At 34.6% G+C, this 18779-nt stretch overlaps 1 protein-coding gene across 6 annotated transcripts in view; it reads left to right on the top strand.

Annotated features, from left to right (window-relative positions):
• The window catches only part of LOC149568973 (Integrin-linked protein kinase family), a 100677-nt gene that overhangs the window by 79778 nt on the left and 2120 nt on the right, over positions 1 to 18779 (top strand). For all 6 annotated transcript variants that reach the window (XR_016362673.1, XM_089821787.1, XM_089821786.1 and 3 more), the window contains exon 10: positions 14866 to 14990. Coding sequence is in view for 5 of the 6 variants with exons in the window: in XM_089821787.1 (XP_089677913.1) it covers positions 14866 to 14990 (125 nt within the window). In the remaining variant the exon portion in view is untranslated. The remainder of the gene's footprint in view (positions 1 to 14865; positions 14991 to 18779) is intronic.

Below are 18779 nucleotides of genomic sequence, written 5' to 3'. Positions count from 1 at the left end.
GTGAGATTAAAGTAAAAAACATTTTAATCATTTTAAAGAGATATATGACTTTTCATTTGAAAAGTCACATCTTCCAAATATAGAGATATATAATAGGAGAGATGATTCAAAAAATAACAAGACATATTCAAACAAGCAATTATAAGATGTAATATATTTATTTGTACAGAAGGAAAGGGAGTCTTAATATGACTTTGTAATATGATCTCAATTATTTTATTTTAATAATAAAATAAAAAGTTGTTTGTTTATTATTAAAGGCATGGAGAATTAAACTGTAGATGATTTGTCCTTTATAAATTATAATCATTTTTCAAATTCTGTATACAATTTAAATATTAGATAAGTGGACATGGTCATTTAGCATCTTGAATATGATCATCATAGATATAGTGAAATATCAAATTATTTTTGTATCTGTGTCTAGTTTGTCTCTCTACAAGAGTAGTTAAAGTTCAATCTGGACTAATTTAAGATTGCATATATATTTGATCTGTCTCATTTTGATTATTAAATTGTTGACAATATAAGTGCATAGAACATTATAAAGTTGTATGTGATAATCATCATTGAAGTTAACTCTCTTGCCCGAATGAGCAGAGGCATTGGTCTTTTTATTATTGAATTCAAAAAATCTATAGTTTCCGTCTTATAAACCTCAAATCCATTATTAAAAACCTTATATTAAATATTCATTTAAAAACTATCACATAACTCCATATTAATAGAGTTTGAAGACCTTGCCAGTCAGAGAACTCCAAAGCTTAAATTCGCTATAGAGAAGCTTTGAACCAAGCAATCAACGTTTGAGGTGAAGGTCTACTCGCCTGGGTGTAGTAGAGCCTAAAAGTGCAGGGGAATCAAGAAGTATTCCTGTTCGTTGGCTAGAACCGATTGTAGAATCCTGTCGGAGAAGTGGCAGGTTTTTGGATTTCCAATCTATTGTTTTGGGAACCAACAAATGGCATAGTAGAAGAGGAAGTGTACCTAGAGCAACATGGAGGATTTGTGGTATATAATAATGGTTCTTATGTTTGTAAATTAAAGAAGGCCCTATATAGTCTTAAACAAGCTCCTCAAGCTTGATATGATAGGATAGACAACTATCTTTCAGGATAAGGTTTCTCCAAGAATAATGCAGATCAAAACCTTTGCTACAAGGTAATAAATCTTGACATGTTGATTCTCATTCTTTATGTTGATGACTTATTTATTACAGGGGAAGACAATCTCATCACCAAGTAAACAAGACCTAGCATCTAAATTTGACATGAAGGAGTTGGGTATTCTACACTATTTTCTTGCTTTAGACGTATGGAAATAGGCTGGTGGTATTATACTAGATCAAGGAAAATACACTATTGACATTTTGAAAAGGTTCAGAATGATGGATTGTATACTAATGTGTACACCCATGAAGACAAACTTACATACATTTCAGAAGCGACAACAAAATCAAAATTAATAGTTTCCACTCTTTAATGGTAGATGATCGGGTCCTTGTTATACTTGGTCAACACTAGAATATATATTTTCTATGTAACAAATGCACATAGTTAGTTCATATGTGAAAGAAAGTTACACTAACAAAACATATTCTGAGATACCTATGTGACACAATTGGATATTGTTTAAGATATAATAATGTAGAATTAAATCTGCATGGATATATTGACTTAGATTGGGCTGGAAGTGTAGTTGATTGTAAAAGTACTCTAGGGTGTTGCTTCAGCTTAGGATCAGCCATGATTTCGTAGTTTAGCAGAAAACAATCTTCAGTTGCACAAAGTTCCACCAAAGCCGAGTACATTGCAGCATCTATAGGAGCTCTAGAAGCTGTGTGGTTAAGAAAACTTCTTGTAGGAGTGTTTGGACAATCCTTGGATCCCACTATCAGTCAATGTGATAACTAGAATTGAAAAAAGTTTTCTGTGAATCCAGTGTCCAATGACATTTCAAAGCACATTGAAATCCCTTACCATTATGTTAGAGACATGGTGGAGAAAAATGTTATCCAGTTGAGATATATTTGTATAGAAGAACAATCAACATACATTCTCACCGAGTATCTCTCCATAACAAAGTTGGAATAATTTAGAGGTAAGCTTGGTATGGTAGAAATGTAATTTTATTTGAGATTGAGTCTTAACAAACTAAATATATTATACTAATATATTTAAAAGGTGTTTAATATGTAAACTCTTTTTGTCATGTGTATGATTTCATGACTTCATGGGCCCTTGGTGAACATCTTGAAAAGTGACAATCTTTCAATGATGTACACCTGTACTTCTGGTTAATGTTGTAGGTGACCTCTTTACAATAGTTAAACCTTTCTATCATGATCGATATCATGTTATTTGATATCCTTGGACATGTCATGATAGTTTGTATCTCTTAAGTGATATCCACAATGGGTTATAAACACAATGAGTTAAACGTCTGAGATATTTCATCGTGGATATTATGTGACATAATATCCATGGATATGCCATGAAAAGACATCGTTATGGTAGGCATCATGTGACTTGATGTTTGTGTGCATACCATAATGGATATTGTGAGATGGTGAATATCACCCGACTTAATATTCATGGACATGCCATTACTCCTTATATCACCATAACGTAATATCATTTATGGCAGATACCATGCGACCTGATATTTGTGGATATGCCATAACTCCCGATATCACATTGAGGTGATCTCTCTCCCACACAATATATGGATCTACTGCATTTAGATCAAGATAGTAATCATCCTCCCTAGCTAAGAGGGAGAGTTGGCGAATCGTAGATTTGGTCATATTAATCCTATTGATGAAATCAAATACATAAGTGGCCTATTGGCCTTGAGCATTTGATTACTATCCTTCTTTTGTACACTGTTATGATTATGGCTATTGCAATATATGATTAAAATTAGTAAATTAACAATCATGTGCATGTATATATAATGTTGTATATGTATATTAATAAATACACATATATACATGATTGAGTTTGACATAATATTAATTGTGTTGTTGATATTAATCATGCAGTTCATACTGTTGATATTTATAATGCAGTTAATATTAATCATAACATTGATATTAATTATGCCATGTATCAGTATTGGATATCGACATTCACATTGCTGAGTATCAATAATAAATATTGATACCATACTATGCTTTCAATAATATGTATTAAGTATAATATGGTATCGACATTTAATATCGACCTTCCATTGCCTATTATGTGGATCAATAATGTGTATTGACTTCAGTATTAATAATATGAATTGATTATAAGTATCAATTATCAGCAAACACATCAATTTGTATATTGATTGTGATTAGTTAATGATCGGTATTAAGACATGTCTCATGTAGAGACATGTCTCTATGTGAACTATGTTCGCATAGAGATGTGTCCCTATGGAAGATGTCTCCACACTATTGTATATCTGATGATCGATCTTAGTATCTTGTGAAGTACATAAAATAGAAGTGCTAAGCAAGACACAACAATATATACATTAAGTATATTGGTGGCATTACATATAAAGTTCAGATCAGTATTGCTTTCTCATTATGTCTAAGCATCATCTAATTGAAATTCATACTAAGATCTCAGCAGATCAATATATATTCATGTGACATTTATTTTAATATATATCCAAGTAAAATTATTGATATTGTGATCAACATATCATATAGTATCTGTCCATACATCTGAAAGCAGTGATTAAAATTAAAAATACTATAACCTCTACATCTGATCAAATTAAACAAGATGTACTCCCTCATGCAACAATTTATCATGCCTATCCTCACTTTATGTAACAAGTGGATTTGAAAATTTTCTAACAATTTGCAATAAAATGTGAAGACCGAATTTTGATCATTATCTTATTCATTTTCCTCTTCCGCTTCGTTTCTTGTTTTTCAAGCTGTTTTGCTATGTATACTCACACATGGTGAGTGCAGAGTACTTAGTGCTCGCTCTACATAAAAGACGTGATGATTGTTGCTTTTCTTGTATATCTCATTTGTTTGTTCTTCTTGATTAGGGGATGGTCTGTTCTTTGTAGTGTCCTCTTTTCCCTTCTTGGGATTTTGATATCAATTCATCCTTCATTATTACTTATTGTTGCAATTGCTTAATGGTTCCAATTATAAATTCAGATTAATCCTCCTCTTGTTACAACTCTTACTTCTTTCCTTTAAATGGTACATTTTCTCCGAAAATGTGAGAGCCCAGCTGGCTCACTCTAGATCAATGCTGGGTAACTTGCTTTTGTTTTTTGAATGTTTTTTGCATTTTTTGTTTTGTTTTTTTGGATATATATGCTTTTTTTGTAATTTTCAGAAAATATAGAATTGTAAGGAATGCTCACTTAAAATACGAAATTTAAACTGAAATTGATGCCAACATAAAAGTCTAATTGCAATTATGATATATGCAATTATTACAAACATTAACTATAAATGAAACCAGTTCTAAAGAACCTGTAATGACTGTGACTTGAGGTAAGTTGTAGGAGAACAGTTGAATTTCGCACACCACATATACACTTCAGAGCAGTAATTCTACCTTCTGCTGTAAGAGTTAATGCCAAGCAAGATTGGCTTGTGTGCAACCAAGAACAACCCGTTCAGAATGCCATACGCAGGTACCAGCGCCCACCTTGGTATGTGAAGCCAAATGCTGCCTCTTCTCGACTGATCACAGCCTCAAATAGTACTCGGTGAAATGACGTTGTTTGCAAGGGAGAATGCACAAACTCAATGCCTAACAGCCAGGTGATTTCTTCTTGAATTTACAGCAGTAACAATTCTTCACAAACCTTTCCTCCTCAGCTTCCAAAATGGAGATCACAGTTAATCAAGTTGGTATACAACAGCACCAATTTAATTACAAATTGAATTCAGACCTCAAGCACAATTCACTGGATCTTTTACCAGCTCAGAGTGCAACCAAAATGGAGGAATCAGTCCTCTCCAAGTTCCCAACACTGAAACCTCTAAACCTTCACCAATTTCATAAAAATGCAAAATAACAAGGGATGGTTCAATTTCCTCATGAAGGCCTTTTTAGCCGATAGGCTATTTTTTGGGGAATCACCCGTGGGGACTGTAATGTCTCACGTGACAGTTTGCCGATGTCAGAAAAAAGAAAAGAAAAGCGTAAACTGCCACTGTAAACTTATTTATCAAGTTCAAACTGTGTGAGTCTTTCAACATCTGCACAAAGAAAAAATGAAGGATCAGGGAACACATGTGATCGTGTTTAGATCTGATAAGAAAACATGAGATAACTTGTCTGATGGATTCAAGCTACATCCAAGAAATTTCCAGACAGCAAGCTCTCAAACATCATAGTTCTACAGCCTCTGCTTGGCACACAACATTGCATTACAGACTCCACAACCTGTACTACAGCCCCTTTGATGGCTTCATTTTTGAGGAAGCTTTTCTGTACGATTCATTCTCTGCTCTGAGGGAAGCTATATATATCCAGCTGGGAACAAGCCGTAGCTGTGAAGAGATTCAAAGACAAAATTGCAGTGAGTGAGATTCTGATTGCCGAAATTCGAGCGTTTGTTGGGTTTCAGGGACCATGGCTTTGATTATAGAGATATTGCTGAATTGAACCTTGGCCGATCATACTAAAGAAAAGACACTCAGCTGGACTATGTGCTTGAGGATTGCATGGGGCATGGCTGAGGAATTGAAGTACCTTCATCATGAATCTCTGCAACCAATTTTTCACTGCAATTTGAAACTGTACAGCACCTCATCTTGCTTGGCATTGACTTTGAGCACCTCAGATTTGATACTTGTTGTTGTCTGGCCTACCTTTGCCTTTGCATTTCCACTGCGCAGACTTGGCCGCCAACTTTGCTGGTGTAGTCTGGTTTGGACGTTGCTCTCTTCCCTGCCTGCCCCAAAAAATTGAAACTGATTCGATGAAAACAATTCCTTCGCTTGTGAATTCTCCCATCGCAAAAGAAATGTGTGGTAAATGATGCAAATCAGATGTGCAAATTTACAAAGGCTTGAAACAGTTTTTAATGGTGATGGAATGGTCATTTGTTCAATCCCTGATTTGACGCTTTGAAACCACAAATGGAGTGTTGGAATCAGATTTGGTGTGGAAAAATTTGAACCTGCAACCAAAACCTAGATACCATACTGCCTTGTGCAGCAAAGAAACTGTGAAAAGATTTTTCTTATAAAATATGATTAAATTTGATTAAAGTTCATATTAATTAAGAAATAGATTTTGAGTAAATAATAAATAATAATAATAGTTCATAATTATGAAAAATAAAGTATTCTATAAAATACTCTTAATATAATATTAAAATTGAAATTTAAGAGATTAGATATCATGTATTTTTTAATATTTATTGATCAAATATATGTAAGCTATACAAACAAATGATAGTACTTATAATATAAATGTTATATTCCAAAATAATATAATTTAATATTGTACAATCATGTGTATATATTGTTAGGATAAAATCACAGACAGAAATAAAAAACTACATGCAAATATAACCAATAACAGAAAATAATAGATCACACAGAAATGAACACAAGGCACCAAGATTTAACGTGGTTCACCCAATCCTTGGGCTACGTCCACCAAACAGCAAGTCCAATCTTATTACAATCCAGTGATTACAACCTGATTACAGTCCATAATCCCTTACAGCTCAACACCGCCGCAAGAACCAATTTCGCATCACACTATGAAACAATCCCTAACCCTAAGCCCTTTTATACAAGTATTAAACCACTTTAGGGATATAACATGTCGGCCATAAATTAGCCATAACTTTAGTGACGAATCTATGAATGGCGAAGCTATGAATAGTACCAAATTTTTTTTTTCGGACCCCACAAAATTATGGAGTATGTGCAGTACTTTCTTGATCAGTCACCACAATCTAACAATCACCCACTTGGGGATTGATCAGGCTCCACACTAAACAACAATCTCCCACTTGGAGATTGATCCTGTAGCAATACCACTACCACATGGGGCTCCCACTGGATCAAACCACCTTGGACTCTATTGTTCTTTTATTCATGTTCAGTCTAGAAGACCAACCGAAGCTGAAGAGGAGTTCAACTTCTCCCTTGTTACAACCTTTGTCAACATATCTGTTGGATTGTCATTTGTATGTATCTTCTCCAGCTTTAACTGTCCATCCTCCAAAACTAACCGAATGAAATGATACCGCAATTGTATGTGTTTGGTCTTAGAATGCAGAGCTGAATTTTTGGCAAGATGAATGGCACTCTGACTATCTGTGAACAAATAATTATCTTTCTGAGGATGTCCCAATTCTTCCAAGAAGAACTGAAGCCATATCATCTCCTTGGCTGCCTTTGTAGCAGCAACATACTCTGCCTCTGTAGTGGATAGAGCATTAATCTTCTGTAACTTAGAAACTCAGCTCACGGCTGCCCCACCAACAGTAAAGACATAACCTGTAGTACTCTGCCTGGTATCAATATTCCCTGCCAAATCTGAGTCAACATAGCCCTATAAATCAGTAGTAGAGCCCCCAAAGTGTAAACACTTATTGGATGTTCCTCTCAAATATCTGAGAAACCACTTGACAGCATTCCAATGCTCAAATCCTGGATGACTCATATACTTGCTAACGACTCCCACTGGCAATATTTGGCCTAGTGCATACCATAGCATACATCAAGCTTCCTACAACTGAAGCATAGGGTACCTTGGACATCTTATCCTCCTCTTCCTGTGTCTTAGGACACATCTCCTTAGTCAATTTCAAATGACCAGGTAAAGGTGTGTTGACAGGTTTAGCATTCTCCATAGAGAAACGTTGCAACACCTTCTCAACATAATCAGCCTGAGATAGCGTCAATGTTCTGTTTGTCCTATCTCTGCAAATTTTCATACCAAGAATTTGTTTTGCTGCCCCCAAATCTTTTATAGCAAATGCATGTGCTAACTGGCGTTTCAACCCCTTAATATGATCCATGTTAGACCCAGCTACAAGCATATCATCAACATATAAACATAAAATAATGTAGCTCTCATCATCCAACCTCTTAAAATAAACACAATAATCTAAATGAAACCTATTAAAGCCATGCTCATGCATAAACCTGTCAAATTTCAGATACCATTGCCGAGGTGCTTGCTTCAAGCCATATAAACTTTTCTTCAATTTGCATACTAAGTTCTCCTTACATTTGACCTCAAATCCCTGTGGCTAAGCCATATATATTTCTTTATCCAAATCACCATGAAGGAAGGCTATTTTAACATCCAGCTGCTCTAAATGCAAATCTTTAGTAGCCACAAGACTTAAAACAGTATGGATAGAAGTTATTTTAACTACAGGAGAAAATATCTCATCAAAATCAATTCCCTTTTTCTGTGCAAATCCTTTTACAACTAACCTGGCCTTAAATCTTTTCTTGTCTCCTTCCTCTTCTTTCAACCTGTAAACCCACTTATTCTGTAAAGCCTTTTTACCTGCAAGCAACTTGCACAAATCCCATGTTTTATTCTTTAGCAAAGAGTCCATTTCATCTTTCATTGCAGACTCTCACTGAATCTTAGTATCCACCTACACAGCTTCATCATAACTTTCAGGTTCACCAGCATCAGTAAGTAAAATAGAATACAAAAAGAGGGAAAATCTTTGTGGACGTCTGATTTGCCTCGTTGATCGTCTAACATTCACTGGTGTGTGTGGTATTTGTAGTTGCGGTTGTTGCACATCATGAGGAATGGCTGAAACATCAACGTTTGGAGTATTATCTAGCACTACATAATCATCTTCTTTCTTTTCATGTTGCTGCAACAGATCTTTGTACAACACTTTCTCATTGAATATGACATCCCGACTTCTTACAATTTTATGATTTTCAAAATTCTAAAGCCTATAACCAAATTCATTAATGCCATATTCAACAAAGACACATTTTTTTGATTTAGCTTCTAGCTTGGTTCTATTTTTAGAGTCTATATGAGCAAAAGCTTCACAACCAAAGGTCTTGAGAAAAAAATAACTCACCTTTTTACCAGTGCATGCCTCCTCTGGAATACCACAACCCAAAGGAGTAGAGGGACCTCTATTAATCAAATATACTGCAGTATTGACAGCCTCTGCCCACATGCGTAAGGGCAATCTAGCATGCAACCTCATGCTCCTTGCACGCTCCATTATAGTCCTGTTCATGCGTTCAGCCACTCCATTTTCCTATGGAGTCCTTGGAACAGTTTTCTGTCTACAAATACCATTAGTGGAGCAATAATCTTCAAATTCATGACTGCGATACTCACCACCATTATCAGATCTGAGACATTTTAATTTCATACTAGTCTCATTTTCAACCAAGCATTTCCATTTCTTAAAAGTTTGAAATACATTAGATTTTTGTTTAAAGAAATAAACCCATACTTTTCTAGTTGCATCATTAATAAATGTAACATAATAATGAGAGCCACCAAGGGAAGATACCTGAGCTGGTCCCCATACATCTGTATGCACAAGCTCTAATTTCTCCTTTTTGTTTTCCTTCCCAGTCTTTACAAAACTCACTCTCTTTTGTTTTCCATACACAACTTTCACAGAAATCTATATTAACACATTTCAGACCTGGTAAAACTTTCTTTGCATGAAGTACTTTCATACCTTTCTCACTCATGTGCCCAAGTCTGTTGTGACACAACGCTGTATCAGAATCTACAACAGCTATTTGTTCTCTCTGCTCAATTGCAGTAATTGTTCTTGAACATTCTTTTTTCTCTAAAACAATCAAAGCAGAAGGAACAATATGACCTGCACAAAGATATAAGGTGCCTATTTTCACACCTTTTACTGCTACAAGGGAACCTTTTGAAACCTTCCAATTTTTATCATTAAAAGTAACTACACAACCCTCATCACCGAGTTGTCGTGCTGAAATTAAGTTCCTACTCAGCTTTGGAACATGTCTTACCTCATGTAGTAGCCAATGATTCCCATTCTGCAATTTAATCTTAATTTTTCCCTTTCCAACAATCTGACAGGGTTCATTATCCTCCAAATAAACAAGCCCAAAATCCCCTTGAACATAATCAATGAAATAACCTCTATGAGGTGTAGCATGAAATGAAGCACCAGAATCTAAAACCCATGAATCATCAACACTTTCTAAAGATAAAAGCAAAGCATCTTCTTCAGATTTGTTACCACATTTGCCTCCTTGTCTCCATCTGATTTATCTCCTTCATTTTTCTTTCGATTCCAACAATCTTTCTTTTTATGACTTGGTTTCCCATAGTACCAACAGTCGTTCGGTCCTCTCGATTGAGACCTCTTCCCCTTTGACTTTCCTCTTGATTTCCCACGATTTCCAGATTTACTTCCTCTCTCAGTTGTTTTGCCCCTACTTTGTGCATTCAAAGCACTTCTTGATGTAGATCCACTTGAGGATTTCTTATGAGTTTCCTCACTCAAAACAACACTGATCACATCTTCACATTTTAGGGTACTAGATCCAAGAACAGAATCACTCACATCCATTACCAAGCCATTCCAGCTTTCAGGCAAAGAACACAAAATCAAGAGAGTCCTAATTTCTTCATCAAAATTGATACCCATAGAAGATAACTAACTAGTAATAGTATTAAACTCATTAAAATGATCTGCAACAAATCCACCTTCTGCCATTTTCATATTAAATAAACGCTTCATGAGAAGTACCTTGTTTGAAGCGGAGGGCTTTTCATACAGTGTCGCTAGGGGTTTCATCAATTCTTCTGTCGTCTTTGCTTTTGTAATATTAAATGCCACCGATGGTGCTAGGCATAATCGAATGCTTCCGAGTGCCTTTCTATCCAAAAGATCCCATTCATCATTTGACATAGTTTCCTGATTCTTGGCTTTTCTTTTCAACGGCTTTCGTAAATCCTTCTGATACAGATAGTCTTCCATTTGCATCTTCCATAACTGGAAGTTCTGCCTATTAAACCTATCAACCCTTAGCTTACCCTCATCTGCCATCGCTCCCACTCAACCGTGAGACTCCCACTTAACTGTGAGACTTTCCTGTAGAGGATAACTGAAAGACAACTTTGGCTCTGATACCACTTGTTAGGATAAAACCACAGATAGAAATAAAAAACTACATGCAAATATAACCAATAACAGAAAATAATACACATACAGAAATGAACACAAGGCACCAAGATTTAACGTGGTTCACCCAATCCTTGGGCTACATCCACCAAACAGCAAGTCCAATCTTATTACAATCCAGTGATTACAACCTAATTACAGTTCGTAATCCCTTACAGCTCTACACTGCTACAAGAACCAATTTCGCATCGCACTATGAAACAATCCTTAACCCTAAGCCCTTTTATACAAGTATTAAACCACTTTAGGGTTATAACATGTCGGCCATAAATTAGCCATAATTTTAGTGGCGAATTTACGAATAGTACCAATTTTTTTTTTTTTCGGACCCCACAAAATTATGGAGCATGTACAGTACTTTCTTGATCAGTCACCACAATTTAACATATATATAATAATATTCTCTTTTTTTATTAAAATTAAATTACATAATCTTGACATTATTTTTTGTTCACATCAAATACAAAATAATATAGTTATGAGAAAATAAAAAGTTATCATTTAATTTATATTATGAATATATTTATTTTGAAAATAATATTATTAAAATTAGTCTATATGTTTTAAGTTTAGTTTTTTAGTATACATATATGATTATATATAAAATTTGAAAAAGAACTAACTTAATCTTAATATAAAACATAACTATCTTAGGTAAAAAAAAAATAGTTTAGTTTTAAAAAAAATGATACAACACAATGACATTAATAATGTATTGAATGAAATTGTCAAAGAAATTGAAAGTGGAAGTGTAAAGCTAAAAAAATAAGTAGATTATACCTTAACGAATTGAATTACTATCCTTAATTCAATCTGAACATTAAATATTATACAATAAAATTTAATTAAGGTTCTAATTAGTGCTAATTAAATTTGAATTAACTACTGCATTAAATAAATAAGAATAATACTTTTAAGTTTAAAACTTAATCTAAAAATATATAATAAACAATGTAAAATTATTTGAAATATTTGTAGAAGGGTAATTTATACAAGTAAAATTGATGTGGTATAAATGATTTGGAGAAGTGGGAAGTAGATATGGTTGAAAGTTGTATGCCTTGATTGTGTAGAAAGAGAGAATTTTGTTCTAATTGAGTTTCCTTCTTTCCATTACAACTATGTATGGGCTGGTTTTTGGAGCATCTCTTGAAGGAGAATGTCAACATACACAATTATGTCTATGAGGGGCTCCTCCTTAGCAGAGGCTTTATTGGTACGAACATAGTTTGTGGGGGATCCAAATTCTCCAAATGTGTCTAGTGGTGTTGGCTTTGTGTATCTTTGCCATCATTATCTTGGTGCAATTGTTCAAATTCTGGCACCTCACTAGGGAGTATGGATTTATGGTAACTAGAGATGTGATAGCCTTATGTTTACCATGGGGGTTGTTGGGCTCTGAACTTTTTTGGGACCCTTTCCTTGCGTCAGTATCCCGTTTCCTTTATGTTTGGCTATGTTGTTGGGACTAAACAATCTTGATGAGTTATGTGATGGGCTATTCTCCATGTGCATCTTGTGAAATGTGGCTTCTTTCATGTTGGGACATCATTTGTGTTGTGGGGTTTCTCCTTTGAGTTAGCCTCAAAATGCTAATAATGTGAAAATAATGAGTTCAAGAGTGTGTTACAAGAGTTATGGATGCTATTAAGAGGGAACAAAGTTCAAATTGGAGTTGGATTATCAATTTTTTCTATACAAGCAAGAGTTGGAGAAAAACAAAATGGGCAATATGAGTAGAATATTTTAAGGGAGATAACTCCAACAATAGAGCAACAAAAACCTTTCTTACCAAGTACAAGACCTAGAAGCACAATTAGCTCTTGAGCACAAATTTTCAAATTTTACATAAGTGTCTTGAGTCTTGTAAATTGGATGTCCAAAAGACTAACTTCATTAGAGGAGCATATATTTATTGGAAAGAGCTCTCACATGTTCAATATTATATACTTCATATAAGATTATTCTATACTTGAGCAAGTTTAGCCTTAAGTATCTCAACAGTAGCCAAAATGAATGCATATTATTTGAAGAGCATGCCAAAACTAATTAATATTATGAAAATGTATAAAACTTGCAATGGTTAGTGATTTTTAAGTCATATTGCAAGTGACTTTTAAGTCATACATTATAAAATTATTTACTTATATGTTACAATTGGCACAACCATTGCACCTCCTTCCAGTACAAGTGGTAGTTATAATATAAAATGAAACTTGGCTTCTCATTCGCACCCAACACCCAATAACTTCTTGGTTACATTTTTCACTTAGGAGTCTTCAACCACACACCATCAATTATAACCATATAATAACAAAGTTATTCATTAAGATAGACTTAATAAATAACTCACAATATGAAACTCCATTAATTAATCCAGTCAATCACCGAAGAAGCCAAGTCATCAGGTGCCTCAACTACACTGCTAAAAATAGTAACTGTACCAAAACTGACTTCCTACAAATCACAAGTCACTCAGCCAAGACCCTCGGAACATAGTGTTTTCTCATGAGGGTTGTGATGATGAAATGACACTGCCCAGCTACTGGAACCTGCTAAATTGGGGACATTACATAAATAACTTGTTCACTCTCAACACTAGCTCCATGCTTTCTTGGATGTTCTCAGGCTTGTTTTGATGTTTTGTCACGATGGCTGTCCCTTTGCAACCAACAGCCCTCAACACTTTGGGAGCAAAATCTGAACATTTGTCTGTACACATGAAATTTCTAACCTTTTCCCTAAAAGCCTCAAGGAACTTGCTGTTCTGCCATCAAAATGATCTTTAAATTCTCAAAACTCTCTGTAGATTTCATGAAAACATGAATTATAACATTGATGGAAATGGAAAGGATTCAACATGAGTCTCAGAGATTTTATCTTAGGAAACCCATTAAAAGGAAAAATGCCAACTTTGTAGCTGCAATTGCTTGTCTACTTAAATATTATTTAAGCTCAATTTTGAGAACAGAAAATGGATATAAGTCAGATTGCTCCATATATTCTTTGCCAAGCTGTTACTTTGGTCTATAAACTGTTTTATTCAACACATTCATGATATGTGGTATTCTGAAGTAATGTCCTGTCTGTAGGCTGCAAATTTGTATATATTTTTTTTTATGGACATACCCAGTATGCTGACCATGTTTTCTGTACTGTGTCCATGTATCTGTCATTGTATTTGATTTGAATGCTAGAAGTTTTTATTTATATTATTATCTTTTTAATATGGGTTGTTTGGGGGTGTTAGTGAGCTTTTTCGCATGGAAGGTTGTGGATGGAGAGAGAGAGAGAGAGAGGGGTCATTAAACAGGTGCCTAGAATAGGTCAGATGGATTTTGGAGCCAAAATAGGCTTTAAAGAAGTTACAAAGAGATTTTTTTTTTGCTGTCACATGGAAGACTTTTTAATGTGTAGTGGTTACAGAGATGTTCTTCAGGTGCATGGTCATTAAAGAAATTTGGTTGAATGGAAATAGAATTACTTTACTCTTTATGGTGCATGCTAGTATATCTCAAGAAGGTTGACTTCTAATCTTCTAACTTATGTAATTTTGGACCATATATTTTGTCTTCTCACTTATATCAATTTGAAAAAGGCAAATAAACACTCTTTGATATGCACATGGTTCAAGAGGCTGTTTTGGTATGTTGATACATGATATTCCTTGATTTGAGTGATTCTTGTGCTTTTCAGATGATTGAAGGATGTCAACCATTTGCATCAGTGTCTCATATAGAAGCTGCAAAAGCCTATGCTTATGAGGATAAGAGACCCGAGTTCAAAGCTTCTCCAAGACACTATCCCCAAGACTTGAAAGAGTAAGATATTTAAAAGTTAAATGGTTAGAAGCATTTGAGAATTAATTTTATATTGTGGATATGCTGAAAGATCATTGATTGTAAAAATGTCTTTTACTATATTGAGTTGTCTGACAATTGAAGAGCTTACTCTAAAATGAGCTCAAATCATTTGTGTTTCTTGTTTCAAAAAAGATATATCTTGGAAGTTAATTGAAAGATGGTCAAGTTACAACCTCAAATTTAGTACAATTATCATACAAATAGACATTACCTCCTTGAGCTTTAGTGTGTGCAATAGAAACTGCAATGCCTATTTTCATACCACTTGTTTCGACTCCACTACCTTGGCTCCACCACAGTTCTCAATTATAATGAAATTGAAACCGTAGACTAATTCGTTTTGTTGCATTGCACAAGTCAAAACACCAATGTAGCTCCAATGTTTGGGTATGTCAGGATGCTAAGACGGGTGGACAAAGGGCCTCAATTTTGGGACAATGGGGGGATAGGGGCGGTGGGTGTTGTACTATACATATAGAACTTGAAATGCTTGTAATGAAATGGTGTTTCAGTATAACATACCAAATTGAAATATTTGAACATAACGAAACTGCAACACGAACCATTTAACCTTTACATAATAACATAGTAACATTCAAAAATAGAAATTCAAGTACCTGTCCTGACGACAGCGTGGTTGTGGAATGGCAGAGGTGGTGGTGCTTGAGTACTCCGTATCTTGTGCGGGGATGAGTACTTCAAGGTTGGGGGGGGGGGGGGGGGGGGGGGCGAGGGTTGTTACTATTAGTTTTAGGACTGCTGCAAATGTACTAAGCACTGCCTATTTGGACATGAGTTCCAAGGGCAGTTATCTCTCTCTCTTTCTCTATATATATTGTGGATGATACATGGAGATATATGTCCCTTCAAGGGACATGTCTATCCATTTTATCTAATTAATATAAAAATTAATTATTTAACCACACACAAATATATATGTATATGTATGTATGTATGTATGTGTATGTTGTTACTATTAGTTTTAGGACTGCTGCAAATGTACTATAAAAATTAATTATTTAACCCCACACACACACGCACACACATATATAACTTCAGTTTAGTCTCATGAGTTTATCTAATTGAAGCCAATAAACATCAACACTCCCTCTTAGCTAAGGAGGATAAACACATGACCATTTATTAACTCAATATAATAGATGAATATCTTTGATCAAAAGATATCAAAAGATATTCAACATTTTGATATCGCATTTGATATCATGAGTCTTGGTCTCCCAGAATATCAACATTCAATATCCACCAAGTACTCAAAAGTTTTGATATCACATCAGATATCACGAGTGTTGGTCTCCCAAAATACATGATATTCACCAATTACTCAAAAATATTTAATATCACATGATATCACGAGTATGGGCCTCCGAGAATATCAATGATATTCACCAAATACTTTGAGTAATGGCCTTCTAGAATGTAGAGATGCAAGATATTCACCAAATACTGTGAGTAATGGCCTTCTAGGACATCAAGTCGTGATATTCACCAAGTACTCTAGGAGTAATGGTCATCCAAAACATCAAGACGCGTCATATTTACCAAGTACTCTGTGTAATGGCCTTCCAGAATATCAATATGCATAACATTCACCATGTACTCAAAAAATGTTTATAAGGTATGTGCACACATTCTCATAATGCTTACCATATAAACATCCACCATGCAAAGTATAATCTATTATGATCTGCATAGACATCATAAGATATCCATCATAATGGAAAATTAACTTATTGTAAGATCGTCATCTTTCAATAACTTCTGCAAATACAAGTGACATCATTTGGAAGTCGTCACTTTCTCATGATGTACATAGGGGGTAGGCCCATTAAAATCATGAGTCACGAGGTATATTCATGAATCACAGAGCTCTTGATTGCTACAATTTATTGATGACTGGAGAATCCATCAAAACATGATTTACTTCTGTTGAATCAATATGATTGATATCACCAAAGGTTGACCGAATGGTATCTTCTATCTGTTCCCTCTCTTTTCAAGGTTGCTTGAATTGTCAGCCTCCCTCTGAATGTCAATATCTTGCTTTTTCTTGCAAGAACATTCTTGAAGGAAAAGATCAAGGTATATAGCTCGTATAGAAATATAAATAAGAAAGAGACTACTATAATACCCAAGGATAATAGTTCTGCATAATAAGATCATTTCAATATAATCTACATTCTTATCAATGTCACATATAATACTCTATAGTGACCAATTTTCAGTTATATTGTTAATTTGTTTAATAATTATTTAGAAAATATAATTGACTTCATATATAATCACTATATATTTAATATCATATATATAGATACATATATTCATTGATTTAATAATATAGAAGAAACTTTAATATATATTCACCTTATTCTATATTACTCAAAATATTTCATATTCAACATATTGAAATGAGATCGTAAGAGAGAAATAATACATACATATGTATACTTTATAATCTTTCTTGCGTCGACTGATGTGGCTTGGATCCTTTGATTCTGCCTGTGGATCCATCAGGAATCCACAGATAGAATCAAGGATCTTGCCCGGATCCTCAAGGATCCAAGCACGAATAAGGATCTGGCCTGTTTAGCATGAATCTGGCATCTAAGCTAATTTCCACTGCACTGGCTTCAGGAAGGTCCAGGGTTTCTCTTGGGGCATCATCAAAAGTTAGCTTAAGAAATCCTTACAGAGGGGAGTCCATACAAGCTAATGAGAGGCACACTGCCGCAAATCCTGACGGATCCACAGATAGAATCAAGGATCCTGCCTGGATCCTCAAGGATCCAAGCACGAATCCGGCAACTAAGCTAATTTCCACTGCACTGGCTTGAGGAATGTCCGAGGTTTCTCTTGAGGCACCATCAAAAATTTGCTTAAGAAACCCTAAGAGAGGGGAGTCCATACAAGCTAATGAAAGGCACACTGGTTAGTTATGACATCATGTATGGGAAGTTTCGGGTTTTGCTATGTATAACTTGGGTAAGGTACTCGAGAGCTGCAAAAATTGTAGCATCTTGTTGGAGATTCTAACCTATTGTTCATTAAATCCACTAAAAAAAGGAAGTATCCATCTGTTCCTTTATCAAGCCAAGAACTTGTACGTGCTTACTGTTTTTTTGCACAAAAATGGCTAATTGTAGTTAGTAACCAAACTAAACCAGCCACCCACAATGCAGATAATTTTGTAACCTGGACATAATAATGTCCAGTGTGCTTCCAATTGTATCACATTATACAGGTGTTACACATCATCCTCAGAAATGCCTTTTAAGCACTATTTTTAAGCGTCATACTTATCATGCTACATCTCACAGGAAAAGTTAAATAATGTAACGAGGTCTGCACATAAACCAAACCCCTTGTCAAGTGAGGTTATGCGTGTGTATAGTTAATTCATTATATGTAGACTTTGTTTACACGAATAAATTGGAACTTCCTTTTACATGTTTTTATGTTTCATTTTTCAAATACTAATAATTGTATATTAGCTTTACCCTGTAGCAGAAAACACTGTTTAGGGAAAATTTGGATATTCAAGAACGTAAAAATTGTAGATAAAGATACAAAACCTACTTTTAATTTTTTTTGAGGGCATTTCCATAGCAAAGAGACATGAAGAGCAAATAAAATAGGCAGAGAATAGAAAAAAAACATTGCATTGGACAAAGTATATTTCATAGTGACAAGACAATTTCAATTACATTAGAATTTTTCTAAAGTCAACTC

This window comes from Cupressus sempervirens, chromosome 3, assembly GCF_028749045.1.
Source record: "Cupressus sempervirens isolate cs-2001-9-10 chromosome 3, ASM2874904v1, whole genome shotgun sequence".
Classification (NCBI taxonomy): Eukaryota; Viridiplantae; Streptophyta; class Pinopsida; order Cupressales; family Cupressaceae; genus Cupressus; species Cupressus sempervirens.
The sequence above is the reverse complement of the archived record's forward strand: the minus strand, read 5'-3'. Positions and strand labels throughout refer to the sequence as shown.